This window comes from Halyomorpha halys, unplaced genomic scaffold, assembly GCF_000696795.3.
Source record: "Halyomorpha halys isolate HHAL.00 unplaced genomic scaffold, Hhal_1.1 Scaffold1041.1, whole genome shotgun sequence".
Classification (NCBI taxonomy): domain Eukaryota; kingdom Metazoa; phylum Arthropoda; class Insecta; order Hemiptera; family Pentatomidae; genus Halyomorpha; species Halyomorpha halys.
In genome coordinates, this window is record NW_027106832.1 from 195,121 (window position 1) to 209,759 (window position 14,639).

The 14,639-nt window shown below is 26.8% G+C and overlaps 1 protein-coding gene across 1 annotated transcript in view; it reads left to right on the forward strand.

Moving 5' to 3' along the window:
• Positions 1-3,930: 3,930 nt before the first annotated feature.
• Positions 3,931-14,639, forward strand: part of LOC106688024 (venom acid phosphatase Acph-1) — a 14,998-nt gene continuing 4,289 nt past the window's right edge. The window contains exons 1-4 of the mRNA XM_014432282.2: positions 3,931-4,086; positions 7,822-7,929; positions 11,080-11,313; positions 13,146-13,337. Coding sequence (XP_014287768.1) covers positions 3,967-4,086; positions 7,822-7,929; positions 11,080-11,313; positions 13,146-13,337 — 654 coding nt within the window. The 5' untranslated portion in view covers positions 3,931-3,966. The remainder of the gene's footprint in view (positions 4,087-7,821; positions 7,930-11,079; positions 11,314-13,145; positions 13,338-14,639) is intronic.

The following is a 14,639-nucleotide window of genomic DNA, read 5'->3' on the forward strand; positions in this document are numbered from 1 at the left end:
CTGAAATCGTTGGAGTTTTTAGTGAATATATTATATCTGCTTTAATATAACCACGTTTAAAATGTGTGAATATTCCTAGCTATTTTTCAGGATGCACAAAAAGGAACTTTAGTTTTACCTTTAACTTTTACGAATAATTTTTGTATCTCTAGGCATTTTTATTTTTGTGTATATAATACTTTATCATTTAGACCCCATAACTGCAAGTTCAATATCTGTTTACCAAGGGCATTGGTAATTTTCAATTACCTCTCTAGGTAAAAAGTTAATATTTATTATTACAAATTAATAAAAACTATACAAAGAATTAAGTGGCCATCATTTTTGAAAGCAACAGTTTTGTAATGACGAACTTTTTTACTTTCATTTACCAATATATGGAATACATAGTAAGGGAAAGTATTGTGATCGTGCAAATTTTCGAATTAAAATAAACATTTTAAACGGAAATACATATTTAGAGGTCTCCAGAGTCAAATAACGAAGTTTTGCAAAATGTTTTCTGTGCCTGAATGGTGAAGACTTGCTCAAAAACCAAAAGTAGAACGAAACTCAAGTTGCATATTCAAGGCAGGTATATGCCTGGGATGTGACAGCAACCTTTTTGATAAAATTACTCGAAGTGCCACTTTAGATTAAACTCGGTATTTCGATATAAAACTAAATAATCTTAAATAATAGCTAGGTCTTATTCTCATTGAAATAGTTTAACCGGGCATAAATGCCGAATTAAAAAAAAATATATTAAGTTCATTTAATTTTGTATAATTGGTCATATAAATTTTTTATTAGCAGTGAAAAATGGATAAATATAAACTATTGAAAGATTTGATGATTAGCTTAATGAGATAATAGGAAAAATATTTTTCCAGGTAGAAAACATTGATCGACCAAACGCAAGTGTCACTTTATAAAAACGATTCTCCAATTTTTTTCAATTTTCTCCAAAACGGCTCAAACAATTTTTATTATACTCGATGAATTAATGAGTAACTAAGTGCTCCTTAATGTGAGGCAGGTCGTGTCCTCAGTGAAACAATAAACAGGGCTTAAATGCCAAATTTTCAAAAATCTTCATCTGAAGCGGCTATTTTGTTTCTCTCTCTAATACAAAATGTTTTTAGTGCTCAAGGTGTAATATTTTGTTTCTCTCTATTATGAAAAAAAAACTTTTTTTTTTTCTTTTGTTAGCAATGATAAAGAAGGTTTCTTAGAACCAATTCTTATAACTAAAAATATTGAAAACGCAATAAGCTATAAAACATACACAACATACTTTAATATACATCATGCCGATATAACAATTTAAAAATATCAGGGAAAATATGTGGGAATAAAATTGTCAAATCATAATTTTCAACTCAAATTCCACAATGGATTAAAATTGGACATATCAATAAGGAGGTAAAAAAACAACTTATTGAGCATGTTGATATGTCCAAAGAGGTAATTTCTAATATAGAGTATTTGTTTGTACTACAGAGATAGATGAATGCACCACTAGTGAAAGACATTAATTTAAATAATGTAGTTGTAAAACAGTTTTAAACTATAAGTGTATAGATGACATGATTTCAAAATGGAAATAGAAAAAATGACAAATATGTGGTAAATATGATTAGAAGACTTTTAGATATACACATTAACCTTTGGATAAAAATTGTTGATGAGAATAATTTAATTTTTACAATTTTAGTTAGTAAAGGTGCATGAGTATGGGATAATTGTCCCGAAACGTTGTGCAAGCAAAATATAGAATAGTTGATTCTATTTGGAAGTTTTTTCACTTCCAACATTTAAAAAAAATAATATAATCAACGTCCTAAAAAAAAAATCCAGAATAAACAATGGATAATATAAAATGTTATAGAATTATATGAATATCAAATGGAGAAAGCAGATAAATGGGATTGGAAGGAGAGGGCTGGGACCAGCTCCGATCTTTTTGAATTGCATGACGGCCTTCCCATCTCTTGTTAAACTGCTGTATTTCTTTAAAATGTAACACAATTGTCATAACTACATCGAAAAACTCTAAAATACGAATTAGCAACATAAAAATTAAAAAAATTGTACATAATTTTTGCCATAAGATTTTTTTTTTTTTCGAAAACTACAATAGTGCTAACCTCAACACGAGCTGACAGACCTACACAAAACTTAGAGACGTAAGTTTGCAAATTAAAGTTGTTTGATGCGCACACTCCACCGGATTTGTTTATAAAGGTCAACTTTTTTTTATGAAATGATAGACATGGCTCTTTTTGTTCAGAATAATATACATTTTCACGATTTAATTCAAACCTTCTCCTAAAATTATTACCCTTTTTTAAGTTCTTGATTCCTTATATTTACAATACCTGTAAATCCTCTACACGTTTGCCAAACATTGGCTAATTTGCGCACGCGCAAGCGTGTGGATGGGCTATTTGGATATACTGGTAGTTGGCTATCGATAGTAGCTATCGATTTTAAGATCCCATAGCGATTTATTTTGATTGTTTTTATTTCTAACACATAGGGGCTAATTATTAGTTTTTCGGATATGCAGAATATGAAAATGCTATCGATTTTAACATCGCGTATCGATTTATTTTAACTTTTTTGATTTCTAACTTGTTACAGTCCCTTTATACGTTTTGAGGAATGCAGAATATGAAAATGAAATCGATTTTAAGACAGCGTATCGATTTATTTTTACTTTTCTGATTTCTAACATGTTAGGGTCCCGATATATGTTTTGAGGAATGCAGAATATGAAAATAATATCGATTTTGTGATCGCTTATTGATTTATATGAACTTTTCTGATTTCTAACATGTTAGGGTCCCGATATACGTTTTGAGGAATGCAGAATGTGAAAATAATATCGATTTTGTGATCGCTTATTGATTTATATGAACTTTTCTGATTTCTAACATGTTAGGGTCTCTTTATATGTTTCAATACATGCCAAAAATGAAAATGCTATTGATTTTATGATCGCGTATCGATTTAATTATCACTTATCGATTTATTTTAACTTTCTTGATCCCGAACATGTTAGTGTCCCTTTATATGTTTTGAGATATGTAGAATATGAAAAAAATATTCTACAATCCCAAAACATAAAAATGGACCCTTATATGTTAGAAATTAGAAAAGTTATAATTAATACGCGATCATAAAATATTGCATGAATAGCTGTAAGATAAAATATGTCGTCTTTATACAAATACAAACGTATTCGGATGGTTAATCATTTAATTTTTTCGAATAAGAGATGATTTTTCTGTGAAATGAACGAATACAAAAGTTATTCGAGTCTTTTTTGCCCGAATAATTGATTATTCGTGTAAAATAATGACGAATAAAAAAGTATTCGGATGATTAATCATATGTTTTTTATGAATAATTGGTTATTCGAGTAGAAAATTCACGAATAAAAAAGTATTCGTCCTTCGTCATTCGAATAATATTTGCCTAACTCTGGTACAAATTAAAGGGCGCTTGTGCTTCATCCACACGCTTGTATTGTTTATTTATGATTTAACATAGCACACATATATATTTATTGATACATTATATTTCTTGGTAATTAAATTAAAAAGTCTAGAACGAAGATTGAATTTATAGATTATGTTGTTTCTATTAATTTTTATCACCTACAAGCTACATAGCTTATGTTTTCCTTTTATTTCTTCTATATTTATTTGGTTCCTTTTTTTTATTGAAAATAAAGTAAATCGAGTGTGATAACTGAAAAAATTGAAAAGAACAAAACAAGTATGTGGATACTAACTTTTATTGCTTTCTTTTTTTATCAAGCATTTGCACAATCTTGGATTTGCGGCAAGCGACAAACTTGCAGGTGCAGCATAACTGTTCCTTAAGGTTCCTCAGCGAGATTAGGTTGCTGTAACCTGTTCCCGGGTTTATCAACACAACTCCGCTTTGGGATCAGTTGAATGGCGTCTGTGAGCCGACATGGAGGTGTCTGTACTTAGGTTTCTATTTCTTGTATTACATATTTCTTACTTCGTTAACTGTCAATCGAGTGATGCCACATCTCTCTTAGCCAAACCTACCTTGGTCAGGGTATTTGTGGTAAGTTTATGAACTTGAAACTGTAAATTTTATCAATTTAAAATTTTATTTCCAAATTATTTTACGATTTTTTATTAAAACTTTATTTGGACATTTCAAAATGAAAAAAAAAAAAATTCAAATTACTCCGGGCATATTAATAATAGTTTCTTCTTATTTTGAGGTATAAAATCTTCATTTAATGTTGAGATAATAATTCTACATTTAATATTTTTTATAATTTTAGATGTCTTTACAATTTGAAAATTTAAATTGTAAATCATAAGATTTCTGTATAAATAATATATAATAAGGCTCTCCTAACTGTAAGAATTAAATAATGGATTTATTTGTTTCAAAATTTGAATGTATTGTATTTGAAAATTAAAATAAATTTATTGAAAATTTATTTTATCTATCTTTATTTCTACAATTATCTTTGTTTTTGAAACTAAGAACTATTTGGTCTTTATTTATATAATATGTAAAATATCATAATAGGTTTCAGTCAAACACTTTAAGTTGTTATCTTGAATACTTCCTCTCATATTTTATGTAAACATCTTACCTTAAGTGTCATTTTGCTTTTTGAATCTTGGCATTTCTTCCTGCCCACTATATTGATTGCAATATAAAGCCAGTTGTATAGACATTCTTTAATCCCCTTACTAAAAAGAAACAATTATTTTATATAATAAAATAAATTATTCAGTCACTTTTTTTTGTTTATTGAATTTCTTGATTACTGTTTATTAGATAATTTTTTGGGTTATTACATAATGTTAGATAATTTTTTTTATGTCTATGATATTTTTTAAATTGGTTATTAATTTTTTTAAAATATTTATTCATTCTACTATTTTAGTTTTTTATGTTCAAGGTATGTTTTTAATTAAAATACATTAGTATCTAAGAGAAAGAGGGGGTAGGTTTCGAGTTAACTTCTGTCAGATCTGATATTTTCTTCCACTCAATATCCAGAGTATGAACATGAAAATTGTACCATACTGACAAATCAAATTTAACAATATCTGATAGATCAGTAAAATAATGGCTATTTATATTAATTACATTCTCATTCTTTTAAATTGTAATAGATATTTTCATTGCTTTCATTAAATTAACTTTTTAAGGTTGTATTATTTCAATCTTTGTTTTAGTATTAGCTTCTAAAACAAATGTTTCATAAGAAAAAATAATTCTGTTTAGGAAATCACATTCTAGAAAAATTAGTTCCCTTAACATATCCTCCCCTACTGATAATATTTAAAATTACATTATTTATGAATGTGAAATAAAAAGAAAGAGTTATTATTACTTATTACCGTTTGGTAATAAGTAATAATAACTCAATTTTTTTTTTTGTTATAACTGCATAAAATCCTAAAATAATTACAGACTACACAAAAAATACAATAACTAACTACCAAAAATATAACGAAATTGAAGCTTAATTAATCAAGTCAAGACTTTAATGAACATCAAAGGATAATTTTTTTTTTTTAATTTATAGAAGTAATTTAAAACTTACATAATAGTGATTTAATACATATGCAAATTCAAACATAAAACATTTAAAATACACATAAAAACTCAATAATTTAAGGAACATTAATAGAATATTAATATAAACTTTTAAAACACCTAATTACATAATAAATTTAAAATATTTTTATTATAGAAAAATTTAATTGCACAGTAAATAAAAATCCACTTATAATATTATTTATTTTTTCACTTATCTGTTAGTTCCAATTTTCTTGGGATTGATTTGAGATTTTTTTCTTTCTTATAAGAAGAGCTATTGATTTTAAAATTGATTTGATTATATGTGTATAATAATTCAAAGAACATAAGAGAAGTCTTCATTTGAATTCTTACAATTAGAAATAGGTAATCTATCATTATAACAATCATTCTTTTTAAATGGAAATCTATGAATAATGTTAAATTGAACTTTGTAATCATGATGATGTAAACCATTAATTATTGGTATTAACAAAAAATATTGGTTGCCCCTTCAGGCCCCTTTTGGCTCTGGAAACCCTTATTGAAGTATCATTCAACTATCCATTGGATTTATGCTTTTTATTTTAATTAAAAATATTATTTAACATAAACATAATCATTGTCTTGATTGCTCTCCTCCTCATTTTGTCTTATTTTAATACTTTTTTTAATAATTAAGAAATTATTATTACTACTTCTTTATTGTCCAGGAACAAAACTAATTTACATATTAATTAGTTTAATCAAATTTAGCATTTTTATTTATTTAAGAAATAGAAATGCTTGTGTTCTATACTGGGGGGAATGATCACAAAATATTTTATTTTCCTTAACATAAATGCCATGCTTTTATTTAGCCCTACTTTAATACATTGGAGGATCTTTTATAGATAAGTAAATAAAAAAAATAAAGAAACTGCACTTTTATTCAAATGATAAGCATTGTAAAAGTATCTTATTGGGGATATTACAAAAAGTGTCAAAGTAAGACATATAGTTCCAAAACTGACATTTGCCTCCCCATATATTTTACCTCAATAGTCATTTTTAAAAAAAATTTAAATTGAGATAAGTTAACAGTATTTTGTTGGAAGAAATGGAGTATTCGAACATCAAACTAAAAATAACTCGCTTAATAGGAAATATAAATGAACTGAACAATTTCTATTATATTGTATATTAGGTTTTCTCCTCCCATTAAAACAGATAAGGAGTAGATAAGCAATAGTCGAAGCCATCATTATGCGCTGAAATAAATGAAACAAACATTTATTATTGCAATAACTCAGCTAAAATCACTTTTCAGATCTAATAAAAATGAATTGTTTATATTACAATTTCAAATGGACTCTGCTTCTTCTAAACCATCAATAAATGAAGTTTTAAGAAAAAAATCAGCACCATTCAAACGCTCTTCCTCGTAAGGGAGGTCATTTAAGAAAGAGCTATGTTATGGATATTTGTTGTGTAGTTATAATATTAAAAATGTGGAATCTTCACTAGATAAATATTAACTGGTCCAGAATGGAATCCAACCCACACCACTTCAAAACAGGTGCATTGAACATGATAGTATCATAGCAGGACAAAATATGAGTTTCACCTTTTATGTGGCACTCACAAGGCAGATTAGTTTGGGTAGTGCTTTTGAAAGTATTTTGTAAAGATATTTAATCATTAGATACTTAATCAATCTTAAAATTTCAGAACAAGACTCTTTTTGAGCCTATTATTCTGCAATATAAACTATGAACAATTGAAATAGATTGTTTTGTTTATTTGTTATAATGTTTCATTATTCATTATTGACATGATAATCAAACCAATTTGTCAAATATAGTAAATAATATACTTGTAGCTGAAAGTTGTGTTTTATAATTGGTCCCATATGAACAAATTCATCCTTCCCCATCTTTCAAATAAAACCACTAATGCAATTTTTGTGAGCATGAGTACGAGATTTTCACAAATTTGTATGAATCCAAGGGCTACGATTCTCAGCCCAATTGAAATCTAATGTCCTTACTAGGGATTAATTTACCCTAATATTAAGTATAAGTTGACTCCAGAAGGATCCACAAATGAATATTGTTATGCATTGTGAATGTTTGTCTCAGAAATGTTGTTCTTAATAACTATTAAATTGTATACATCCATGGAGGGTGCCTTAATAAAGAAAGCAGCTAATGACATTCGATAAACTGAAAAAAAAATAGATAATTATTTATTATAAATTTGTGATTTTAGGCTTTAAGGCATGGATCGAGAGCCCCAAGCTACGAAACATATGTCAATGATTCCTACTTGAAGACTAATGAACAAATATGGCCTGCTGGCCCTGGTGAACTGACTAAGGTATAGTATTGTATAATACAATTCAAATATACCTCACATTTTAAAAAAGCAGCTAAGGGTTACACTATAATGAAATTTAAAATCATTTCACATTATTTCAACTAAATATCCACAATTTATTTTTAGGTTCTGGTATAATGATTCCAAAACATTTTCTTTTAATGATAATAATAAAATGTATCTATATAGCCTCAACATTCTTTGATTCACTTAAAACCAATCTGGCCATCCTCAAGGACATCTAGTAATTTCCAACTTTAATTACAATCTTATTATTAAATTTATTTAAAAGCATTATTAATTATAAATTGTCCTGCCTTAATTTTAATTTTACAGCCTCAACATAAGTCATTAAAAAGGCTGTAGTCTATTCTGCCATTTTCTAATACAATTTAGTCAATTAAACCTATAATAAAAAATTAAATAAGGGAAAATATGTACACCACGGCCATAGACAGAGGAGAGTTGCAGGACTCCCACCTAAATTTTCGGAACCCAAGAAAAAATAAAGAAACTAGTAAATTATTTGGCGGTTGATTTCTTTCTGGAAACACCAGAGACCAGAAAAACTATAATTAGGAAGGTAACATGGTTGAGTTAACATCTCCATGCATCTCAAGATCACAACTGCACCTTTGAAGGGAAGAGATGGATATATGTTGATTCTTTGATTAAAAAAGGTAAGATTCAATGACCACAATTATTTGTTATATACTTCTCTCTAAAAATCATCGGTGAAAGAAATAAAAAGAACCCTTTTTAGATTCCATTCTTCCTATTATAACTTACAGTTTGCCAGTTTACTTATCTCAAAATGTTTGTTGAAAATAAATGAAAAAAGGACATCATCATGTGGTTAATATTTTTGCCAATTCCAAAAGGCTGATGCTCTTATAGCAAACCTCTTATATTTTTGTTTTTATTGTGTATTGTATGTATTGATGTACAGCAATTAAGTTTATGCTTAATTTTCAATAATTTATTGCGATTATGGATAATAATAATTTAAAAAGTAATTATTGAATTTTATGAAGTAGAAATAAAATGGTGGGGGGTATTTTTTCGAATACGGAATTATATATTTTTCTTTTACCCACCGTTTCAGAATGGACTATGTATATATATGTATGTGTGTGTGTATAATGGGCAGAGGTCTGCTCCCCCCTTGGCAAAATCCTGCCTACGCCCATGATGTAAACTCTCATCATATTATGTTATATTACCTATATTTTTGTCTACTATTTCATTTAATTATAATTATTTTATTTGTGATTTCTTTTAAACTATTATCAACCAACTTATGTTTAACATGCCTCTCAGACCAGGTTATGCATATTTTCATTATATTTAACATTGTATTTTAGTTAATTTTCTTATTTATTTTAGTATTGAAAAACCTAACAAATCTCTAAAAAACAAATTATCACCAAGAAAGTTATGATATTTCAAAATATTATAAATTGAAAGTAATCTTCAATGTTATAGGCCCCACAACATTTAAGTTAAAACAATAATAAGCCTAAATTAATCATGTATTTTCATATTTTACTGACTATTTTATTTTTAATTACTTCAATTAATATTAGAAATGTATTAAAAATTAGACAATATTGGATACACTAACATAAAAATAAGATAGTAGTATTTTTGCATAATGTTATAATAAGTAATAATCAAGACCATTTAACAACTAGATAAAGAGAACTTATGAAAACTACTTATTACAGTAAACAATGACTAAACAATATGTGTAATCATTTTTGGTAAAAAAAAAATTTTATATATATACACATATACATACAGACACACAATGGATATATAACAAAACTAAAGAAATGTTAACATCCATCTTTAAAAATTTTCCTACCAGTCCATGAAATTTCTATAGAGCCTTTTTCAGCCCTCAATGACCTAAACTGAAAATTGGTTTATACTATCGGGCCTTTAAAATCCCCTCAGTCTTAGAATTTAAGTGGCAGCTATAATAAAATATTAATCATTCTCAATAAAAATTCCATTAAGAAGAAATTAACAAAGATTTACTTAATTTAAAAAAATGACAAATCAAAGGTTGGTGTTAAAACAATTTAACAGTGTACATGTTAACATGTACAGTGAAAATATTCCAATCATATGATTGCTCTCAGACACTATACTGAGACATAGTTGAATAGGGAGCTGTTTAATATAGAAGGCCTGCTTAAGTTGTACTCTCTCAGAGCAGTTGTTAGACAAGTAGGATTATGTGGACTCAATATCTCCTTAGGAATCGGTCACAAATGCTTCTCTACTTTACAGTAGAACCATTCTATAAAAATGGTTTTAATGATCACTGTGCAATATTTTATTTTACATATGATCTCCATGTAATATTTTATTTTATATATAAGATGGAAAAATGGGCCGCCTGTAGCACATTTGGTTAGGCCTAGTCTTACCAAATTGAGATTGCTGCCGGTGCCGGTTCAAATCCGGCCTAGGGTGTTGACTTTTTTCATTGAGTTGCAGTCCCACAAGATGAAAACACTTGACCCCCTACCATGGTTTTGCACTATAGGACTCAAATGGGAGTCTTAGCCGAAAAAATAAAATAAATGAATAAAAAAAAAGATGGAATAATAAAAAAGAAACTGTATTTTCATTTGATTGAGTTAGAATTTGTAAAATGGGGATTGGCTGGCCGTCAGGTGATATTTCCTTAGTTGAATTATAAATTATTTATTAAAATCTATAAACATTGGAGTTTTAAGTGATCCTATAAAGAATATTTTGACTATATGGATACGTTTACTATAATCGATAAATCAAACCAGTGTTAAAGAAGAAACTGATATATATATATAATTTTATTTTAACTTCATAAGTGGCAGTGATATGGTTGTATGAAATCTGAAATTGTCCACTCTTTTGAAAAGAAACTTTTTTTTTTAATTGAATTTTTGGATTCTGCTTACCATTAAAATGCAAAACTTAAAATTTTGAGAGTTTTAATTTTCTTTTTGGCTGATTACAATTTTTCATTGTTATAGAAATAAACTATAAACAAAAACTAATTAAATAATTTCCATCAAGTAGTTACTGAATATGTATTACTGTAAAGAGAATCTGTTCTAGACCTTATCACAAAACATGTTTAATGCCTATTTTTAGAATGGTAAGCAGGAAGCCTTTGAGATGGGTCAGAAGTTGAGAACTCGCTATTCAGAATTCTTGAGTGATTATTATAAAACCAAAGAGTTCAGAGCATTTTCAACATTAAAAGAAAGGACCATGATGACAGCTGAGCTGGCGGCGGCAGGACTATTCCCTCCAGAGGGTTTTCAAAAATGGAATAGTGAGTTGGCATGGCAACCTGTGCCCGTGTTCCCTGACTATGTTATCAATGTAAGTTTCACAAAATTGCATTTATTATGACAAAAACTAATGTGTTATCATTATTTTTACTCACCTTGTTTATATTTGGTTTAAGATATTTTAATTTAAAAAGGTTTATCTATTTATTCATTATTTATTTATTTAAAAAATGTATGTTATTCATGTGTAACCTATACTCTAAATAAATAAATATTCCAAAAATCGAAAACGTATTAAAAATGTGTTTGTTATGAATTTAAAAAATAAAATAAATTTCTATGAAAACAGTTTGCATCAACTTAAATTGATCTAATATTAGTGTTTTGTATAATATTTAAAAATTAGTTTTAATATTATTTAAATTTAGGTCTGAATCATAAACAGTAAATCTCAATGTATTAATTTCATCGGAAATTTCCTATTGCATTTAAATTCGCAAAATATATTTTTTTTTTATCAATTCCACTAGAAAATTGTTTCCTAATGTCTATAGCTATATATAGATTAAACTAATCAATTAAACTAATTGAAATTAAAGTAAATACCATTATAAAAGATAAACACTTATTTATATTAAATATAAAGTTAAGTATAAATAATTGCTTTATTTTCTTTTTAATTTAAAAAACAGACAAATTAATAGATTATTGTTGGGAGGTAGCATAACCATAAATTTAAGGGGAATATTTATGAATGATCTAATTACAAAAAGTGAAAATAAAAGCAATATTAATCAAAAAATTTAAAGATGACCTAACAATCATAAATTAAAATATTTGGGAATTTTAATAGTTATTGCAATAAAATAAGACTTAATACAGAAAGGTCTAATAATAATATTCAATATTTAGATGTGTAGATAATTTTTAAACAATAAAATAACAACCAGATGGAATAAAAAAGGAACTAAAAGTAATACGAGTAGATTTCTTAATTACACAGGTCTACAAAACGAATCTTTCTCAAGATTGATTTCATGTTATTTTTTAATATAAACTCTATTTTCTTCCGTCAAGTACAGATTTTTTATTAAGTCATGATAGGTCTGAAATGATATATTGTGACTTTTTGAAAAATCTATACATGATAAGATATAGGTCTCATAAGAAAATGAAGTTCATTTTAGGTTTTAGCTCACCAAAAAAACAACAAGATCAAGACAATACAGAAAAAAAAAAATCATCTTAAATTATCAAAATCAAATTTTTGGTTGTAAACCAACCATACTAAAAATTAATTCTATAAATAATTTGATAAATGAAGCATCTAGGTTAAGAGACAAGGAGTACATTAAGGATATAATACATAAAATATACAACATCTTGGAGGAAAGTTGGTTCAGAGAATATTTTGTGAAAATAGCCTGTGTACCTGTCCAGGTCCATATTTTTTCTTGATATTTGATACAGAGCTATTTACACTATGCCCCTCACCTGAAGCTCTCGCACATTTGGAGAAATGCCAAGATAAAAAATCTTCTGAGTTAAAAAACTTTCACAAAGATGTGCTCTTCCTGAAATATATATTTAAAAAAAAGTTAATGCTTATGATTTATTAATATTCATTGTGTGATTCCATATTGGAGTTGTAATTAAAAACTTATCTTTTGCAAAAAATATTCAAACATTAAAGTGTTAAAATATCAAAGCTATCTACTATTTATAATTTTGTAAAAGTATTGCCGCTTTTTCTCTGTCCTCTGTTTCCAATTTGAACAGTTTAGTTTATGATCATTTCACCTTCATATCACCATTCATTAAATCATAATAATAATTTTTTATACACTGATAGTCAGTCAGTACATCATATGTTGAATGATATGGATAAGGAAAACAAGTTATAATCTATAACATTATTTTCAGCAAACAGATGATTTGAATTGTAAATGGATTTGGCCGGTCTCTAAAGCTGAAATGAAAAATACTCCTGCGTCCGAGTTTGGTTTAGACAAAGATGATCTAAGGTTGCTTCAAGATCATATCGGGTTATACAATGAAGATCCATTCACCTTTATGTCAAAATTGTGGGATGTGTGGGATACTATTTTTTATCAGGTAAGGTTTGAAAAATAGAATCTAGTTGTTGATTCCTTCTGAAGATTTTTATCTGATAAAAACTATAAAATCTACAGTAAAAAAAATGTTGATAATATTGTGCAATATTTATGTTTGATTTAGCCCAAATATGCAATGTATTCTTTATAGTATAAATCATTTACAAAAAGGACTAATTGGAAAAATCAATTAAATAATTAATAATTCTTTTTTGTATGAAAAATGAAAAAAAAAAATTTTTTTTACAAATATTTCTTTTTTTTTTATTTTATCCATATAATATTATTTTATACCTTATTATCTTCAAATGTAACATATTTTTTAACCGCCACTTTCCCCTCACTCCTCCATCCCGTTGGTCTCTTCCGACCTTCAGCTCATTATTGTATTTATTTCCATTCAGTTAGGTGGGTGCCCTATTTTGTTAAGACTTTTCCTTTTTTTCTCAATTTTTATTGTTATTACTTTTTATTATTTTTCCCTCTTTTAATAACTCTATACTAGCTAATTAATAACAAATTCAAAAAATTAAATTTTAATACCATATTTATTCATGAATGTGCAAACAGAGTCCGATTTTACTATTAATGTTTTTAAATAAATTTATCAGTAACTGTTACCGCATCATTTTTATTTTTTAAGTGAAGAGATAACTATTACAAAAGAATTTCTATTTAAAAAGATTACTTGTTTAATAATTTTGAACAGCGACAAAATACAAATTGCTCTTTAAAAACTTCTGGTTTAATTTTAATTTTGTAAAACAGATAAAAATTGGTTTTAGGGTTAATTGGATTCTAATTCAAAGAATACAGCAATGAATGTAAGAAACAGATATTTGATTACACACTTACAGACTAGGGATGTCTTCTATTTCATTTGACAGGTGTTAAAATATAATATTGCTTAAACGTTTCTTCAAAATTAATTTCTTTATAGATAATTCCAACTGGTTTTTTATTAGTTATAAAATTAAAAGTTATTGTGTGAAATCCATAGTGGATATTTTTATTAATTTCAAAAATTATTTTAATAATTATTAAATATCTATTCACAGTTCACTAACAACTTTAATTTATTTTTATTTTTTAGTATAACTTAAAAACAAATACTTAATAGGAAATACTGTTCTTTAAATTAAATTGGCTTGATTCAAGTGTATACAAGAGTATAATTTTTATTACAGTGAAATGGATACCCTGAGGAAAGTTGGTTTTGTTCGTTATACATAGGAATTTTTTTTAAAAAAATTATAATATGCTATTATCATACTAAAAAAAAAATATTTAAATTGATGATGTA